Raw genomic sequence first — 19,651 nt, forward strand, 5'->3', positions numbered from 1 at the left:
TTATACAAAATCGATGGATCTCATTTGAAAAATTATCGAAGGCTAGTTTACAACAAAAGATATAGAATAATTTCCGATAATTCAATTTTTGATAACACCAGAAAATCATGAGTATTTTCTAAGGAAATTCTCAGTTACTCACCTTCGAGTTGCCTTACTTAAGCGATGAAAGTAGTTGTATCACCAAGACTCCCTATGCTATCTATCCCATTAGTCGAAGCTTCCACAGATTTCAGCATCAAAAAAAGTGAATAATCTACAATCTACACAATGCACAGAGCCCATCCACTTCGCAAAATTTTTTAAATGCAACCCAGATGAACCTCAGTAAGATCAATAAGTTATAAAATCTTTATAAAAAAAATAATAGGTATTGTATTTCGAAGTAAATTTGGATCCATTCAAGCAGCAATTTAAATTTAAAGGCCGTCAGCGTTAGTATCTGCATCAAGCAGAAATCAATATACACCATCTTACTTATTATTCTTTATTATGAAGTGGATAAAAAAAATCAAATAAATAATAAAAATTTGCAATATGTTGAAAATGATTCTCGAGACAAATTTTTAAACGATTAGATCAATAATGCAAAAATCGAACAATTCAAATCATAAATATAATGCAGAAAATCTCAGTTCATAATTTATTCCTGCTTAATAAGAATTCTGAAAAAATAATCAACGAATCGATCAGTCAATAGAAGAGTTTTTATCGAAACGAGATGTGAATGAGATTTGCGATATCATGACAATAATAGAATTCATTTCAAGAAAATGTGATGGACACAGATGAACTATCCAACAATAAAGGAGCATGAAAATTATTAGGTGGAATGACTTTTCTCTCGTTTATCCTGACGATTTCTAATTTTTTACGATTCAAGGGCAAAAACTAAAACTACTTGGAAACTTGAGTTTGATGAATGAGAATTCTATACTTCACGATCCTACGCCAATCAATATGAGCCCAATAAGAGAAAAAAAAGTTATTCCATCTGATAACTTTTATGCGCCATGAAAAAAAAATATGATCCTCGAAATTCTGATAATGCGAAAAAAATTCCATTTTCACTTATTCATAAAATTAGAAAGAACGAATTTTTCCCCAAATGCACTCTCACCTATGAATGAAAATGACTCCTTAATTCCAAATATTAGTAAATTTTGTTTCCGAAGCTTTTATGCAACTATGTATGAGGCTAAAAACTAATTCTATTCATATCTTCAAAATAGAACATATCATCACTAAATGCATCAACTATAGGGGTTATTGTACATGGCTAAATACGAAAATAAAATCTGCGCGAAATATGAATCAATCAAATTCAAATCCAAACCCGATTTGCATCAGGCTATGTTATTTTTGCAGGTGTATGTTGAAAATAGGTTCAATAAGATTTCAAATGAATTTTAAAAGTAATAATAGTGCAGCAAAATATTCCAGAAACGAAAATGTTGCTTACTGATCTACCATTGATGTTTTCAGGCGAAGACACGGGCTTTGTTTAGTCGTTCTGCGCAGGGAAGGGTTCAAAAGTAATTTCTGAAAATTGAATTCCGAATTCGAAGTAATCTCCTCGAAAACATGGCCTCCTCGGCATCGGCAACGAACTCCTACATTATCATATGCAGTCCCCAAGCTTTTCTTGGTGACCTGAGTGGAAATGGGGACACACTAATGTGGCTATGAGAAATATGTACGTACAAGTGTTACCAAATAGACAGCACAGGGACAAAAACTACAGAATATCAAGAATGGGATAACAAGACGCATCATAAATTATGATGACCTAATCGACAAACCTCGAAAGGAATCATACTGGTCATAAAGGAATTTCAGAATCAAGGGAAATGAACAATGGCTTCTCATCCATAGGTATACATCGAGACAAATCAGAAGCTACATCAAACATTTCTTTAGGAATATTTTGATGCTCGATACGGTGAATCCCCATCAATTTCAAGTTATATATTAGAATAATCAGTGTTTTCCATAATATTTTACTTACTGTTGTTGCAGGCCTTTTTCAATAAGACATACCAGTAACGACCGGATTTTAGATTTGGTATACATCGGAGATCGATTCATTCTTGGAATCGTTTCTATTTTATCCTCCATTTCCTCTCCGTCACAAAGTTTTTAGTACTCTGCCACAGAGATAAAAATCAGAATAAAATAAATTTCAAAATAAAATCAATGAGACAGGGATATCTGAATCGATCACAGTATGAACAGGCATGGAGAATTCAGTAAGTCGATAAAAAATACGAATATCAAATGCATCAAGTCAAAAATAATCTGGATATCGATGAATATTCCTAAAACTATGTTCATGATATGAGGAATTTTTCAGAAATAAGAAACTTGGGCAACCAGCAATGGATAAAATATTGCAATCATCAAAAAATGATATCACGTATTAGGAGGAATGCATAATAAAATCATTAATTTGTCAGTAAAAATGAGCATCAAATCAAAATGTTATCAACAAGTTGGTTCTACCTACAAAAGTTCAAAGAATACTATTAGTCAAAACACTAAAGCATAATAAAATATCCAAAATACTATCATACTCGTACTTGAACATTCCTATGGAGTCGCATGATACAACAGCATGAAATAATAGACCATCTGAAAAACTAATTGAAAATAACTATATCCCCAAAATATCTGATAAAATAAAATCATATATGTATATATATTTTCGCTTCAAAAAAAAAAAAACTAAATATCTATGTTGAACAGCTTTCTAGTAAACTGCCCAAACCTGTGAAAAAATTAATATCATACTTGTGCTATATGCAATTAAATAGGATAATGAAAAACAGTACAAGAAAACAATGAAACTAATCGAGGATATCTACTCCAGTATAAACAATATACATTCTGATATAAGCACGACTAAAAATTTTGGACCGACTAACCAGCATTACTTCGAAAATAATAGGTTCTTCCGTTCAACGATTGAAATAAACTAATTGCGATAGACGTTAAGTTAAAAACCAATAAGTATACACTGGCAAATTTGAAGGGGGAAGTTTCAATGGCGGCAACTTGCGATTTAAGATAGTCATGAGAATATGAAGAAAACTTTATAAAGCAATAATAACAAGAAACTACTTGAACATTTAGAAATATGTATCTCCATTCTTTGAATATAAATGCTAATTTGATCAAGGGCGAATACAAAATAGATATTTTTGGGTTTACTATAAAATGGTGGCAGAATTCCTGAATAAAATTAAGCATTCTTATATTTGGTTCAGTATAGAAAATTCACATGATTAAAATTAATGTATAAGAACCGTTTGGAACCCGAAGAATTACTTTCTGAAGTTGAAGTGCCCACTAGAAGTATCTGTCCACACCCTATACCTAAATCTGAAGATGATGGCAATTCATTCAAGACTATTACAATAAATTTTAGAAATATCTCCAAAACCTTGATGCTAGGGCATGGAGAAGTTCGAATGAACCGTCATTAAAATTTTGTAGAGAATCTAAAAAATGTAATAAAACAGGGTGTTCTAGTGGACACTTTCCGACAAAGAATATCGAAAATATATGGAACACCCTATACACGGTGAATCTTTGACTTGTTCATATATTTTAACAGATCAACTTCACAAGAAACACTTTTTCAGTTGACCATTTTTTTTTTTCAATTCGGCTAAGTTGAAAAGATCCAGGCTGTTGAAAATCCATACAAAAATGTAAATTTCAGTTATATCTCAACGATTTTGTTAAATGGAATGATTTTCGCAATATAGTTCGGGAATGAAATAGAAATCAAACAAATATTAAACAACTATCGCCAACTAAATTGCGGTAACTCATTAATTGTATTATTAATTCCGAATGAAGTGGAAAAAGTGAGTTTATGATTGTTTTTCTAATAAGTAGCTTATTTCCAAGCTTAAAATGGTATATCCAATACTTGGAAAACTGCAATGTCAAGTCTCCAAGGGTGACAAAGCTCATTAGGGAGACTTATGGCTATATCTTTTTATCTAGGCCGAATTGGAAAAAATGGTAAAGGAAAAAAGTGTACTGTTAAAATATATGTAGTCAGAGACTCACCCTATATATTATAACCCCTAGGTGTGGTAATTTTAATTAACGATTTTGCGACGAAGAAAGGGACTGCAAATAATCCAGAGAAACTTAGTTGATGGAGCTGAAACCAACAAATTGAAAACACGATGGCATAAAAATGTTAACCGGCACATTTGAAAATTATCACAAAATAATATGCGAATAAGAAGACATCAGAACCTTCAAAGTAGAATGATGAAATGCTATAAACATATTTCAGAACAAAATCAATCCACAAATACTTTAAACTTCCCATTTAAGCAAGAAGCGAAGCGTAGACAATACCTATGGATAATGTCATATAACATACAAATACTTTACCTTTCAAACGTTTCCATCTGTCAAAACATCAGAATAATAACAGTTCAATATAGATTAAATTTTTAATCGCCACTTGATGAAGTAATACATAAAGCAGAGGAACTGCTGATACATGATGCTTTACAAAAAAATTCACTATTAAATTAACCCCCATTGTTGTCGAGAATACCAATAAGCTGAAACATCTACTCTCGAAGAGATTCCAAAATGAAAATCCGCATGATAGTGGAAAAAAAATTTTTTTTGGTTCGATAGTGAATTTCCACCACCTTCTCCTTAGGTACTGCCTTATATGCCTGAAAGTTATCCTATTTTCTGGATTCTCAACAAAAACTCAACTCTCACAGATCAATATCCGAGTTATATATATACATAGAACATTTACCAATGAAAAATTCATTTAAATCTGGGTTTCAGCATGTATGACCAAATCCGCAGGTAATTCTCTTCAAGGATAGATGGAGTTGTCCAGTGTCAAAGATGTTACTCTGGATTCAAAAAAAAATTCACTCAACCTTACCTAAACATTCAACCAATTATACCCATAATACTTTAAACAAAAGTCAATTACTCAAAAAATAGTTGATAACTCTATTTTCGTCTCCAATCACTGGAAGTAAATATAAATATTAAAACAGAAGAAATTTTACATGACACTTGATAACGATAAAACTAAGATTTTTCACAAGAAATCAATATTCAATGCTAGTGAGAAGAAATTGGGGAAATTACAACAAATATGTTCAAAAAAAAAATAAAACTGCCTTAATCTGATTTTTAATATATAAAAAACGTGAAATTATCAAACTTTGGAAGCATTTCCAAACTTTTCCACAATAATATTATATGAACAAAATACTTATACTATTTCATTAATTCTAAGATTTGTAGAGGAGTTTTCCTTAATTTTGTTTTAACCTTTCTTAGACTCGACAGGTTCACTAGTGGAGGGCGACACACACATGACAAATTGCATAGTTATCATTTAAAAGTTATGTGTTGCATTATGGTTCTTATCTTATTCAATAAGAAATCTCATACTTGTCAAAACTTCCGTCGGGTGACCATTTTCGAAATTAAAATCTGTAAATCATATAACAATACTGATAACGATGAATAACCTTGCTGCACCTGAAATGTTGAACGTGTTCCTGTTTTCCGGCAAGAAAAATTTGAATCTGATCTTGATATTCGAATTAAAGATTGATACATACATAAAACAGGACCACGTTCAATTGAGAGGACAAAAATCACATGTAAAAATAACGGGAAAATAAATCAAACAAAACAAACCCTGCAAATTTTCAAGTAACATTCACAATGCAATACAAAATAATCGAAAAAAAAAATTTTGAATATCGAAGAAGAAAAAAAATTACAAGAAATCGATGGGCGAAAGAAATCTACTCACCAAGGTTAAATTTAATTTTCCTGATTTCCTGGGGGGGCACCGGCGTTTGGTGTTCCATAGCCGTAAGAGGGGAAGCCGTATCCTGACTGGGGCATTGTAGCCGGAACGCCTTGAGTGGGTTGGGCGCCATAGTAACCTAAAAAGATACTCGAATCATGTAATTTGCATTAAAAAAATCGTTTTGAATTGTCGAATTAATGCGGCATTGGATTGGGTTTTAAGGGTGTTAATAAAAAATAATAAAACAAAACGCACCACCGGTTGGTTGATAAGCACCATAAGGTTGCTGTGTGTAACTACCTGCTGGAGCCTGTCCCGGCCCCGGAGCAGTTGGGTTCTGTCCAATAGGTCCAGCAGAAGTCTGAAATAAAAAAAAAAATATTGAAATTATTCCTCGCCACACATACTTTAAATGGTTAAAGCACTTGCAAACAAACATTTGACAAATTTATACATATTTCTGGACAATACAGCGAAGGATGATGCAAGAATGGAAAACTTAGTTTCTAGGATGTTTCGGTTGGACCGAGACAAGAAAAATGATATTTTTGAATGTTTATTTCTTTAAACACTTCGTTCACAGCTCAATATACTTCCATGAACAACCTTGATTGTGTCTTAGTTACAAGAACATGAATCAGTTAGTCTGTTGGGCGTGTCTATCGTGGCACACACAAACTCATAGAGCAAGACTTCCTCCTTTTCCTTTAGAAAAGAGATAAAGTCAGAGAGGAAGTGATTCATGAGTTCCTCTGGGTCCAGCTTGAGAGAACCAAAGATTTTAACTCCGTTTGCCGCCTGGCAGCCAGAAAGGGTTCAATGGTTTCTTCCTCATCTAGGCAAAACTTGCAGAGTGTTTCGTTAACGATGTTGAGTTTGTATTATTTAGCTACGAGTTTGCAGTGTTCCCATAAAGACGGCCACGATTGATCTCAGATTGGGAGAAGAGAATTCTAGTCAGTGGCTGTTGTGTTTTATGGTCCATAGGTGGCCCTATGCTATGAGAGTGGTACAGACCGGAACAGCTGCGCCAATGTTCCCTACAGCTGTCCTTTTGTTCCCTAACTAAGGAATCTCATGGCAGTTCGACCATCTGTTGGGATTTTTTTTTACCTTCCTTTCCAGTCCTGTTAAGAAGGGACTGGCGCAAAATTTCTGACTTGGTCGGCGGGATGTGAGTGTAGAATCCGGGTCCAGAGCCATGTTTGGTTCTGGATCCGTCAGTAAACGTCCTTGTGTAGATCCAGTCATCTCAGCTGGGTTATTGTCAAGACTAGATCAGTTCTCATGCCCAGCACCACATCAGCCTCTAATTCAGTCAAGTTTATCTGAATCGTTTATGGACAGGTTGTAGAGCCTCCGAGTCGCTTTCCTCATTCTCAAGGAAAGCTTGAAGCAGCTAATTTAGTTTTCTTCTTAGTTTGAGGCGTTTTTTTTTAAATGAATAACTTAAAGGCGTTCACTTCTGAGCTGGTTCTATCTTGTCGCGGCTTTAAATGAAACTGAGCTGACAGCTCGATCAACTACCGAAGCGGGGTTTTCTATGCGGGTCCACTGCGTGTTAGTAATAGGGGTTAAAGACACAATATGGTCGGCACAGCCCCAGGGTTGAATTAATAAAATTTAACGCGTTTCCGGCAACGCCACCGTCTCACCTTATTCTTCATTTGAGCTTCTATGGCCTCAGCCTCCTTAAGTTTCCCTATACTACGATAATATTCCGCCCATTGAGCGCTATAATCCGGTTGACCATTAGCGGCGGACGCTGCAGCCACTGGCGCCGCGGCGGGCACCGCTGGAGCCACCGCTGGAACAGCTGAAGCCTGGCCGACGCCTGTCGGTTGTCCCGTCGCTGCCTTATTTTTCGCCTGAAGAAGATTCAAGATGTCGTTATTCAACATGCACACTTCACAATTCAAATTCCACAACTACTAAGCCACACTAGGGGTCTTCCAATAGCAGCGTTCCTATATTTCTGCGGCCGACAACTATGAGGGGCGGCATTCCACTTCCATCGAGTGAGTGAGGGAGGAGCACAATGAGGTGTCGTAGAATTCCTAAATTCAAACCCTTGCCGTGTTATGTACACCGCTGATTGACAGTGGAAAAACTGATCAACCGGTCATTACTAAGCTATATAATACTATGCAGTGGCCCTTGAGCTTAAGCTTTACGATCCCTGATATTTTCAAATAGAAGGGGTTGGTTTCAATATGAAAAGGTGCATTAAACAATTACTTCTCTTGTGTTTTTTTTTTAAATCGATTATTGAAATTTCTGGTAAAATTACTAGTATTAGGAACTGAATCCAGCTATTTCATGTAGCTATTGAAGCATAAAAATATACATTTGCGAAAAATTCTTGATATGTTCGTTTGTAAATGTTTGTTATACATAATGCTTGAATATAACCATCATTCCCGGTAGATCATCATCAAATTGGACCAAATTTCATAAGATTACTACATATATTTGTTAGGCATCTCAAGTTACGATTAATTCCGTGGCAATAAAATATTTCTGCATACGGAGACTAGTTGACTGTTTGAAATTGTCGACGTTAATTAATTGATCGATTTTGGCATCACTTCGCCTTAATCTGACCAACGTTTCGAGTAGCATTCGATCTCAGTCTTCGGAGAATCACTCATTAACAAACGCCCTTTAAGCGTCCTTACATTTCGGAACAAAAATTATCACGAAATTCATTTCAGAGAAAGTAGACTAGGAATTTGTATGTGTAAAATTAGGTTACACAGACAATTTCGGCTTAGATAGGTAGATCCACGATGCTAGAAGGTTGATTTTGGTCGAAACGAAGGTTTTTAAGATATTTCTCGAAAAATTGTTGTGACATTACGCAATTTTGTGAAATTTTGCACGTTGGTGCTCATCCAAAACACGAGCAATCCTATGAATCGTTGATTTCCAAACCCCAGGAGGAGGTAACCTTACTTTTGTCAGTTTCTGAAGTGAATTTGTCCAAATTTGCGTTTGGTAAACGTCAAAAATGTCAAGAACCTTGGACGTTTTTGGTCTTTTTCTATCTGCCTTCAGGGTTTATGACCGTTTGCACCGTTTCAGTAAACGATGATCTCTTTTTCGATACTTTTCTTCCACGGCCGGCGAGACACAGCGGTTTGGATAAATCGAGCGATTTCCGAACCCGCTAGATCGGCTGATTTTACCCCCTCGTCTCTCTCACTCGGTGTTTATGAAATTAGTATACAGGGTGCGGCAATCAACTTGAGACCGAAAATCATTTCAAAAACCATGCACACACCAGACAAAAATGTCAAATAAAGGTTGAAAGGTATCAGGACGGACAGAAAATTAATATATTTTTTTTACCTTGACGTCAAGGTCAACTTGATTTTATTTTCAAACGGAAAGGTATAATTTTCAGTGCAGATTCTTATTCTTCATAAAAAGCAGTCACTTGCGTTTGGAATTTTTTCATCGTTTGAAGTTTAGTTGCTCCTTTTTTTTTATTAAGAATAAGAATCTACACTCAAAATATACCTTTCCAATGAAAAGAATCAAGTTGACCTTGAAATAACTTTGAAGTCAAGGTTAAAACATTTTCTTTCCCTCTTGATACCTAACAACTTTTATTTGAATCAATTTTTTACTGCAGTTTTTTGAGATAATTTACTCAAACTGAATGGCGCACCCTGTATACGCATAAGTTGCGAGAAACAGAGAAGATTTTTGTTGTTTTAATGAGAGTTTTCATGAATTTACGAAGCTCTGGGTCGAAGCCACTGTATTAAATCTACCGACCTTCTGATCCACTCGAAACATGGATCTACTTTAAATTTTTTCATCGATTTTGAATCTAAGGCCCCTGAAACGTACTTCAATTTCTTTTCAAAATGTAAGGGAGAGCATAATTGGCTCTAGTCGACAAGCTACCACTTTTCGTTCATGGCGCAAACTAGATGACGTAATTTTCCTTTTCCCGAAAACCAAACAGACAAAAAACAATCTGAAACAACAAAAAATTCCCAGCCAAATCGAGCTCGGTCATCGTCGTCATACCGAAGACTATGCGCCTTTATTGGAAGATTCTAATGCTGAACTACTGGGGGATGTTCACAATAATACGCCAAGCTACCGACACAGTCACTTTCAAAAAACACTCACTTGCTGTTCGATCATCTCGGCCTCCCTGTGCATACCGAGCGATCTGTAGTACTCGGCCCACTGCATGGAATAATCGGCCTGACCTGCGCCAGGGTTCATCTGCGGGTTCGCCACGCCCTGATCGGGAGTCTGCGCGGCGGGGTTGCCCCACTGTTGCGTGGGCGGCTGTTGCGGCGTCTGTTGTTGTTGGTAGGTGGGCATTCCCCAACCCTGTGGATTGTAACCTTGCGGCGCCATACCTGGATACGCCTGCGTGAAAAAAAAAATTGAAATTTGATCATCCGATCAAATCCCGACAACCTACCGTCGGCATGCTATTCGACATCGAAGGTGGACCTCCAGAATTTATGAATGTGATGGGCATCTGGATTTTCTCTTGGATTATCCTCTTGGCCATCTCGATGGCTTCTGGATCTCCACGAATGATGAAAGTCTTCTCGCTGGCGTTCGGATTCTGATTCCTCCTGTCCAGCTCGCAATGCGCGCCCGATTGGGCGTTCAGTTGCTTGATGGTTTCTCCGCCTGAAATATATGCGAAGCGTGAAAATTCCGTAAAGTCTAATTATTCCTGTCGAAATTACCTCTTCCGATGATGACGCCGCATTTGTTGGCTGGAACGTTGAAGCTGACCTCCGTTCCCTGCGATTGGTTGTTTCGTCTGTCTTCCCAACCGCCCCCGTATTCTCCGCCGCCGTTTCTACCGCCCCTATTGTCGAAGCCGTCGCGCCCGCCTCGGCCGCCCCCTCTTCTACCCGCTCCGGGTCCGCCGGGACCTTCTGTGTCTCGTCTCTGTACGCTTTCTATCAATTCTTCTATCCTCTGTCTTGCCTGAAAAATTCCAGCAATATTAGTTCATTTAATCCTCACTGATATAAAAAAATGTTAAAATCCCTGTGTTTGTTAGTTTGTATGTTTATCTTTCTATAACTCGGAAACCAGATATCCGATTTTGATGGGAATCTCACTATAGTGTAAAGAATTTACTCAAGTATACTTCATTCAAATTTATTTTAGCAGTCGGTTGGCCATGAAATAATTCTCTCAAGTTTTTGTAACTAGAACGAAGTTAGGTTGGCACTTATGAAATGTCGTTAATGTCATAACGTCGTTGCCACAACTAATATCAATTTTTATAACGAAAATGCCGAAAGTGATTGAAAAAGAAAGAAACAGGGTTTCAGGAAGTGCTATTTAGAAATCAGGTCCGCTCATTCAAATAGTTATACCCTGATATTCTAAAATCCACAATACGTCAGAAGGTAGCGAACATATTCAATGTAAGAGAATTTATATGTTTCATCTGAATCTAAACGACTTATATTTCAGCTGAATATTTCCACAATCAGAAAGATTGTGAATGAAGAGTATGACAAAGAATTTCCTTCTATTGGGAGACCCAATGGATTTTTCTATTTTTCATTTGACTTGTCCTATGTAATGTAAATGTCTTAAGGTACTAATAAATACCTAATTATTATTATTACATCAACGTATTAAGATGAATAGCCACAAATACGCGCAAATTGCCCTGTTACTTGTTTATTCATGTGAAATTTTTGTTCGAAGGTGAAGTTCATCTTAATTGAAACTTCTTTCAATTCCTTTTACTTATATCGATGCAAGATGATTTTTGTTGAAGAATTTAACATTCTTGTAATTATCTGTTAATTCCTTCGGGAGATACACATTCCCAACCACTGCATCATATGCATTTCATCTTCGGGTTAATATTTTTGAAATCTACAAATGATGTAAGCCAAAGAAGATAACGAACATTAACTCTCCTCAAGCTAGAGCATATTATGATATTATACTGATCTCTTGTATTTTCCATGCAAATAACTGGATTTGGTATGCCTTCAATCAGTTTGTATAAACTTCAATTATGTTCGTCACATATTTTCCGAAGAGATTCGATATTGTGATAAAATACGTAATAACAGAAACTTTTACGTAGAACGGGCAACATAGCGTTGATTTAAAACCCAAAAATGTTTTGACAAGCGTCATAACCCCACATTTTCGTACTATACAGAGTGAAATGTGTCAAATTTCCATGGTCAACCGACTGCTAAAATAAAAGTGAATGAAGTATAGGTTTTTGTGTGAAATTCAATCCTAAAGAGGGTAAGTATTTGAATCGTAAAAATATTTCAACGGTAGATTCTTGAGGTCAGAAGAAACACTTTTCTTTACCATACTAGCATTTTACTATGAAAATTGCGTGAGCGAAGTCGCAGGGTGAAGCTAATAAAACTTGTAATTGTAATAATTTCCTTCCATTCGTTGAAGCAACAACGAATTTAATGTTTAATTTCCGAACTATCAATCTGCAAGAAGTAATTTTTACCTGTTCAACTTGTTTGGGATTTCCTTGCAAAAAGCAACTCCTCTCGCCAGGTCCTTCTTCCCTAGCTTGCTGGAATTGTACTCTAGCGCCCGTTTCCGCTTGAATTTTCTTTATCATGTCACCACCTTTACCAATTACAACTCCCACAGCCGCCCTCGGCACTAAAACCTGGAACAACAGACGAATATTTGAAAAACCTGGGTTAATTTTCGTGAAAAACGCCACCAAACAGGCATTTTTCAATATTACTCACCTCGAAACCCTGGCCGCCGCCCCCTCTAGGTCCGCCATAGCCGCCATCATTGTAATTACCGTCGTCATTGTTCCTGCGACCGCCGCCCCTGAAGCTCTGCATCTCCTTCTCGGCGATCAGATCGTAGATCAGCTGCTTGGCGTACTCGACCTTGCCGGGATCGCCGCTGATCCTGAGGGGCTTCTCCTGCTCCTGGTTCGGGCCGTCCTGTATGACGACCATCTTGGCACCGCTCTTCTCCTGCAGTTGCTTTATGGTCTCGCCACCCTTGCCGATGATCAGGCCGACCTTGGGGCCGGGAATCATGATCTCGATGAAGTTGCGACCGCCCGGACCGCCCATGCCCATGCCGGGACCTCCCATGCCGCCACCGGGGGGACCGTGACCGCCGCCACCTCCCATGTTGTTCATCCCTGTAAAGAAAGCGAGGTCAGATTTTTACCGTGGTTCGGGGAAGCATGCAAGGGTCTTCCGAAGATGGGATAACACTCAAGTGAATATGTTTCTTTTTTTTGCAACTTTTCTTTGATTACTCAAGAGGGAAACGCTGTTAAAAGACCCGCGCTCCGATGCAACAGTTTTGTCAAGCGTGTTTAACACATTGGTTTACTGAAGTCCACCGAAGGTTCCTTCAGGTTTGATCCATAATCAAACTAGAGAGTTTGATCCATAATCAAACTAGAGAGTTTGATCCATAATCAAACTAGAGACTCAATTACATGATTTTTCAGTTATTTAACCCACTGAACTTATTACTCAGCTAATCCCAGTTAAAATCATTTGATTCAGTGTTTTTGGTGACGTTTCAGAGAACAAGACTATATAGGGCGAGTCTTTGACAAGTACATATATGTATTTCAACAGTAGATTCTTGAGGTCAGAATAAACACTTTTTTCCTTGCCATTCTTCCGGTTCAGCCTAGATAAAAAGATATAGCCATTTAGGCCCCGATGTACAGTTCAAATTCCAGCCGAATTCAATATTGAACCTAGTTCAAGCTGCCAAAATTGTGAGGAATTGTAGACATTGAGCTGGGTTCAAAAAATTTTGTGCTTGGGGAAGATTTATCACATCAATGAAAAACTATATTCCGAAAACCCTTCCATTCCATGAGATCGTTCACGAGATATAACTCAATATTCCATTTTTTCATGGTTTTGAATTGAAAAATGATAAAGGGAAAAATTGAATCTCTGGCCTCAGGAATCTTATGTCTTCATATGCACGAATAGCAAAAATGTGTTATCATTATGTATCTTACTGCCGTTGTTCCTCCATAAATCTCAAATAAAAAAAGTTTTCACGAAGATTCGAACTGCCGCGCTATGCGTTCTGTCGACAGGTAGCAGCCTTTACCAATACGTCAACACTACTTGTTTACAAACAAGTTCGCAATTTATATCAGCACCCTAATACGAAGTTCAAATTTTCAATGGTCGAAATATCATTTGATTAAGTTTTTTCAACCTTTAATTTCGTGAGCCCGATTTATCGTTAGTAGATTTTTTTCTGTATACGTCTCAAAACGTGGATTGAAAATTTCAGATAGGTTATATTTTGGCGTAATAGATCCTAGGTTTGTCATGCTAACGTTGTAATCTTAATGAGAATTATTAAATCGAAACTGATAATATAACCTCAATTCGAAGATTTCAATATTTCCTTTCGTGAAAAACATGCCTTCAATTCTAACCTCACTACCGAATTAACCCAAAATATTCAAACACCGGCGTAAAAATGCACTACTTACCCTCCAAAAAATAATTGAAAAACTCATTGGTTAGATAACTGAGAAAAATATCGGCGTCCATTGATTAATTGTGAATTTAAAAACTTCAGATCGTTAAAACAATAAACAATTCCCATTAAACGTGAATTACACTGTACGCTTTTTCTCGTTTCTTTTTTCACGCGAAATCGAACAGATTCACAAACGTCAGTAGGTCATTCAACTCCAATGTGTGCGCACCGAACACGTGAGTCTACAGGTTGTTTTCATCTAACTGCCAAATTTTCAAAAGGCCCTTATTGAGTTCTCGATTACGAACCACCGAAATCGTGGAAGAAATTTATTTTGTAATTTGAAAGATGCAGTAACATAAATAGAAGTGTAGGTGATAAGATTGTCACAAGTTCTATTAAGCAAGCGTTTATCAGGTGAATAATGGTAATAATATTGATAAGGACGTCCCAGAAAAATAGATTAAAAAGAGATAAAGATTACTCAGTAAACGGAATTTCTCGAATTTAGAATAGAATTAGCCTTAATTCTTTCAAGCAATAATAGCCTAAAAATGCTATTTTCTATGTAAAACTAAAACTGATGGTAAATTGCCATTTATTCACTAGTTCCAAAGATTAGTTGACTAGTTTATTGTTTGCATGTATTGAAAGGTGCTTGATTTTTAATAATATTATTAAAAAAGATATTGACCTCAAGACATGGTGAGTAATTGAAAAATATCAGCGGGAATTTATATTGAAAAAAAAAAAAAAAACTGACCATAACGTGCTAGGATCAAGATTTCATAAATATGGTCTCAAAAAAATTAATAAAAAAGTGAAGCATGTAAAAGAGGAACCATACTCGCTTCAAGAATTATAGACATCGATCACCGTAGTTTCATTCATAGAAATAATATAAATGCACACAACCTTGATAAGTGTTCGAACTGATGAAATAGTCTAATTTAGAGCAAATGAATCAGCATTCAGAATTGATACAATTAATTTCTTCGATTAAACCAGTAAAGAACAGTACCAAATTCAAAATATCCATCGATCAGTGCATAGACTCATACAGGACGTATCACAGAAATATTTAAAGAACTTGCTTGTTTTTCTGAAAATTGGTGGATCATTATGTATTGCCAGGATCTAATCAAATAAATTATGCTCCTCTTGATGATAGTTTTCCGTTCACTTCGGAATTGGAGCCAAACTTTGTTACTTCAAATGGGACAGTCTATGCTCAAACAAATATTCAGATGCCCCACAAAATTTAAACTACGGATTATCTGAACTTCCCCATACCCAGACTTCAAGTTTCTGGAGGTAAAGATAGTCTTGATTTTGTTAACTTCCTATTGACAAAAATTAGAGTGTTGGAAAATGCCACTATTCGCAGAGAATACTCTCTAGATTCTACTCGTTGTCCAAGTTAATCGCAGTGTTTCTGGGGGACTCCAACTAAGAGTGGTAGACAAAAAACCGTTCATTTTTTCAAATACAACACTCTGTATTTTAATGGGACGCAAGAATCCCTATCTAACAATACAGTCAAGACTATCTGTACATCAAACTTGAGAAAAACGAATTAATATCTCCAAAACCTTGAGTTTTGAGTATGGGTAGTTCAAATAAACCGAGGCATAAAATTCGTGAACAATCCAAAAATATTATAAAATATAGGTTGTTTACTTGAAATCTCAGGGAATCGGCTATTACCAACAGAACTTCGATTATCCAGAGCCACCTGAGATTCTTGAAGCGAATATACGCTACTTTCATTCATAAACTGAATGTCTCATTTTGAAAACTTACTAACCAGATGAGCAACTGGATAAAAAAAATTTGAAGTACTAAATTACCGTTTGTACCATTGAAAACAAAATTTAATAATGGTAGTTGCCCATATTTTAACAGATTCATAATTGAAGAAAATAACCCAGCACCAGAGGCAATGATGATGAACACATTCTCTATAACACCATGATGTTTGGTCTTTAAACTACATAATTCAAAATTGCAGATCTAAGCCACAACTTTCAAGAACCAAACACACCAAGACCTTACAACGAATATGTATATGGAATCCTCTACAACTACCACTTATCCATGTAAAAAAAAAACCCAAATACCTGTTCAGCCAAGTTAGTAAATCATAAAAATCTATGGCATGCACCAGACTACAGGACACTCATGCGGGATCGGTTAAGAAACGGGAATATTAAAATGGAAGAAGGGTTAAATGAACAACTGATGTTCGGAATAGAAATCGCCACCTGAAAAACTATTGTTCCCACCCATGGGGGGACCTCCTCCTCCCCCTTGGTCTAGACCTTCGTTTCTACCACGCTGATGAATTATATTGTTGATGAGCTCCTTCGCTCTATTGACTGCATCTTCGGGACCTGACAACGAGCAAATACGATCAGGCATGCCCTGAGAATCTGGGGCCATCTGAATTTTGCAACCCGTTTCCGCTTGTAGGCGACTGATCTGTTCGCCGCCCCTGCCTATTACTGCAACGAGAGGAATTTATTGAAGTGAGATGAATCAGAAATGATTAGAAGAACGGTTATCAAGATTCTAAAGGGCGATGTACTATCTAAGAAATTACTGTTCGACTCTACTTCCCCACTTGACCAGGATGATCATTGGATCTTCGTTTATTCATCTAAATGACACTATGAAATTGGCCTTTATTCTGTAGCCGATATAGTTCTTCAGTAGATTTTTCTGCCATGTTTGTTTGGTCGCTCGACTTATCGAAAATCTATGTTGTTTTTATTAATCTGATTACTGTCAAGTGGTGAAAGTTTTCGTTTCATCATTCGATAGTGTGAATTTCTTTTAGTGAAATGAATACTTTCTGAATTAATGAACTTGTTTCTTTGATACATAATGATTCAAAGCAAGAAAACTGTAGAACACGTTAAAATTGAGAGTGTATTAAAAATTTCCCGCGCTTTCATTTCCAATAAAAACTGAGAATACGCATTTCAAACTGAAAAACTTCAACCCACTTATTAGGATTCAATTTCAACTCCAGTTGCAGACAATATGCATCAGCGTTGAACAATTTGGTAGATTCGAAGGACCAGCATGGAGGTTTCAAGAAACAACAGGAAAAAGCTTCAAGCTACAACCATTTGTTTGCATTCATTCTTATGGATGGTGTGCTTGATAACTGAATGTCAAATTGGTCAGGTGGGGATAGTGAAGTACAGAAAACAGAGTGTAAAACTCATACAACACATCGAATGCAGTGATTTTGTTATTTCCAAGCAATCTGTTTTGAATGCGGACATCTCAAATGCTCCATATGCCATGGGTTTCTGGATTGAAAAATTTCACTTGAAAAACCATATGGATGTAGTTGAATAGGCAAATAAATTAGTTTTCTCCTATCTTTATTTCAAGAAGTGTGAGAGATTTGAGTTTATCTACGATAAATTTCAAAAGTACATATCATCGCCTTGGAAGCCATCAGATCTAAGCCACAGCATTGATGTTTTAAGAAATACTGATTTTAAGATTGAGGTGTGAAAAAAAAGTTAATCTTCGGATTCCTGGTACTTCATTTTTGACGCAATATAATAGAGGTACCACAAAATATTTGGCAAAATACTGTTCTTTAGAAATAGCTTTTCCAACAGTTCCATATTTTGGAAAAAAAGTAGAGTATGTCTAAGCAGCATATGAGGCTTGACCCAAAAGTAGCTAGACTTTTTTTTACTTCACCTTTTTATTTATGTTGTGGGTCGGATCTTTGCACCAATTCATTATTCGAACATTTTAGTGTATGAAACTCAATTTTGATTATTTGGCCGGTTACTTGTTCTGAGCTCCAAGTAGAGTACACTACATTTTCTCATGATGTAGCAAAATCAACAATATTTTTAGCAGTCTTGTGTTATTTTAGAAAATAAAAATTTGACTGGAAGATGTAGGAAAGACATATCTTTCAAGCAAAACATAAACATCCATGGCACATAGCAGTTTGAGGTTACAATATAAATAAATTTCACTTTTACTCAATTCTCCTAAACATCTGATTCTGCACAATGAATTCAATTATGTATAAAAAACTAGCCAATAGTTCCAAATTCTTATTGAAATAATTCATCAAGTAAATGAATGCGAATAAGATGATTAAACTGATTTTATATGAAAAGATTAGTGAAGCAACACGCAAAGTGTAAAGTAATGGATCATGTTCAATTATAAAATGAAAGACGTGTAAGCTGAACTCATCGATTTACAAGAAAACTCGAATCTACTGGTACATATAGCTCCAACTCATAACCAAAAAGTAAGATTTTGGGAAGCAAAGTCTGTTTACTCCTCAAAAGTTCGGAAGAAATTGAACATGATCGTGAATCAACAATTTCTTGATATTAAAATTTGAAACATGCAACACAAAACAATCAAATCAATTACTTACTTAAGCCAACCATTTTATCGGGTACTTTGATATCCTCATTATGAGTAGGTCCACCCATACCAGGACCACCCCCCATGTTTCCTTGATTCAAATTCGAGTTGGGTCTACCTCCCATCGGTGGCCCTCCAATTGGAGGTCCTTGTTGTTGTTGTGGTGGACCTATGTTACCTGGACCTTTCTTAGCATCCGGTTCTGTAAGAAATATGCATAATTGTATTGGGAATAAAATTCCATGAATATCATCGAAATGAGGTATTGAAGAGAACAGTGGATCGAAGAGTGATGGAATATTGCAAATGAAGGAGTTCTAAGCTTACCTTGTCCTTCTTCTAAAGGCCTCTTCGGTCTACTATCGCCGGTAGTTCCTGTTGCTGGATTGATTTTAGCGGCAATCTGAAAGTTTTTATTTAATGAAAATGTTCACAAAAACACGATTCACTATTAGAACTGAAAACAATTGTAAATTACCATCTCTACAGAGCACTGCATTTACAAATATGTTGATGTTCGGGTATGGCAGTTGAACGATTTGATGACTCTATTTACCTGTTTAGCACGTTGTAAGGCAGCAGCAAATGCTGATGACTGATTAAAATTCTGTGGTGGCGGAGCTACCGCGGAATAATCACTCATTTTTTAAATACCATCAACAAAATGCATTTAATATAACACAAAATGGTGCCTGCCCGCGATAATTCCAAAACGACAGCGTCGAATTTTGTTAGCTACGAAAACGGCGTCAAATTGTATTCGTAGCCGTAGTCACCACTGACCACAGAGTTTTCTTATTCTTAAATCCTAACCCTCAGCAACGGTTTTAACTTGATAATGGATTATTTGAAAACTGAAAATGTAATTTGAACATCGTTTTAATATTATGTCCTTCTGAAATTTCTACAAATTCT

The 19,651-nt window shown here is 36.3% G+C and overlaps 1 protein-coding gene across 5 annotated transcripts; it reads right to left on the bottom strand.

Annotated features, from left to right (window-relative positions):
* Nucleotides 1-473: 473 nt before the first annotated feature.
* LOC123308663 (far upstream element-binding protein 3) lies at nucleotides 474-19,481 on the bottom strand. 5 transcript variants are annotated; one of them, XM_044891423.1, is made up of 13 exons: nucleotides 19,293-19,481; nucleotides 19,064-19,139; nucleotides 18,747-18,938; nucleotides 16,582-16,821; nucleotides 12,577-12,989; nucleotides 12,324-12,491; nucleotides 10,555-10,801; nucleotides 10,278-10,495; nucleotides 9,974-10,222; nucleotides 7,483-7,695; nucleotides 6,083-6,188; nucleotides 5,828-5,963; nucleotides 474-2,147 (listed from the first exon to the last, which is right to left on the bottom strand). In XM_044891423.1, exons 1-12 carry the CDS (start codon nucleotides 19,377-19,379, stop codon nucleotides 5,839-5,841), a joined length of 2,334 nt encoding a protein of 777 aa, XP_044747358.1. In that variant the 5' UTR covers nucleotides 19,380-19,481; the 3' UTR covers nucleotides 474-2,147; nucleotides 5,828-5,838. The 5 variants fall into 5 exon arrangements, with proteins under 5 accessions (XP_044747358.1, XP_044747357.1, XP_044747360.1 ...); XM_044891422.1 differs by lacking the exon at nucleotides 474-2,147 and adding an exon at nucleotides 5,178-5,499; XM_044891425.1 differs by lacking the exon at nucleotides 474-2,147 and adding an exon at nucleotides 5,178-5,499 and having other exon boundaries at nucleotides 19,215-19,357.
* Nucleotides 19,482-19,651: the final 170 nt, after the last annotated feature.

This window comes from Coccinella septempunctata, chromosome 2 (assembly GCF_907165205.1).
Source record: "Coccinella septempunctata chromosome 2, icCocSept1.1, whole genome shotgun sequence".
Lineage (NCBI taxonomy): Eukaryota > Metazoa > Arthropoda > Insecta > Coleoptera > Coccinellidae > Coccinella > Coccinella septempunctata.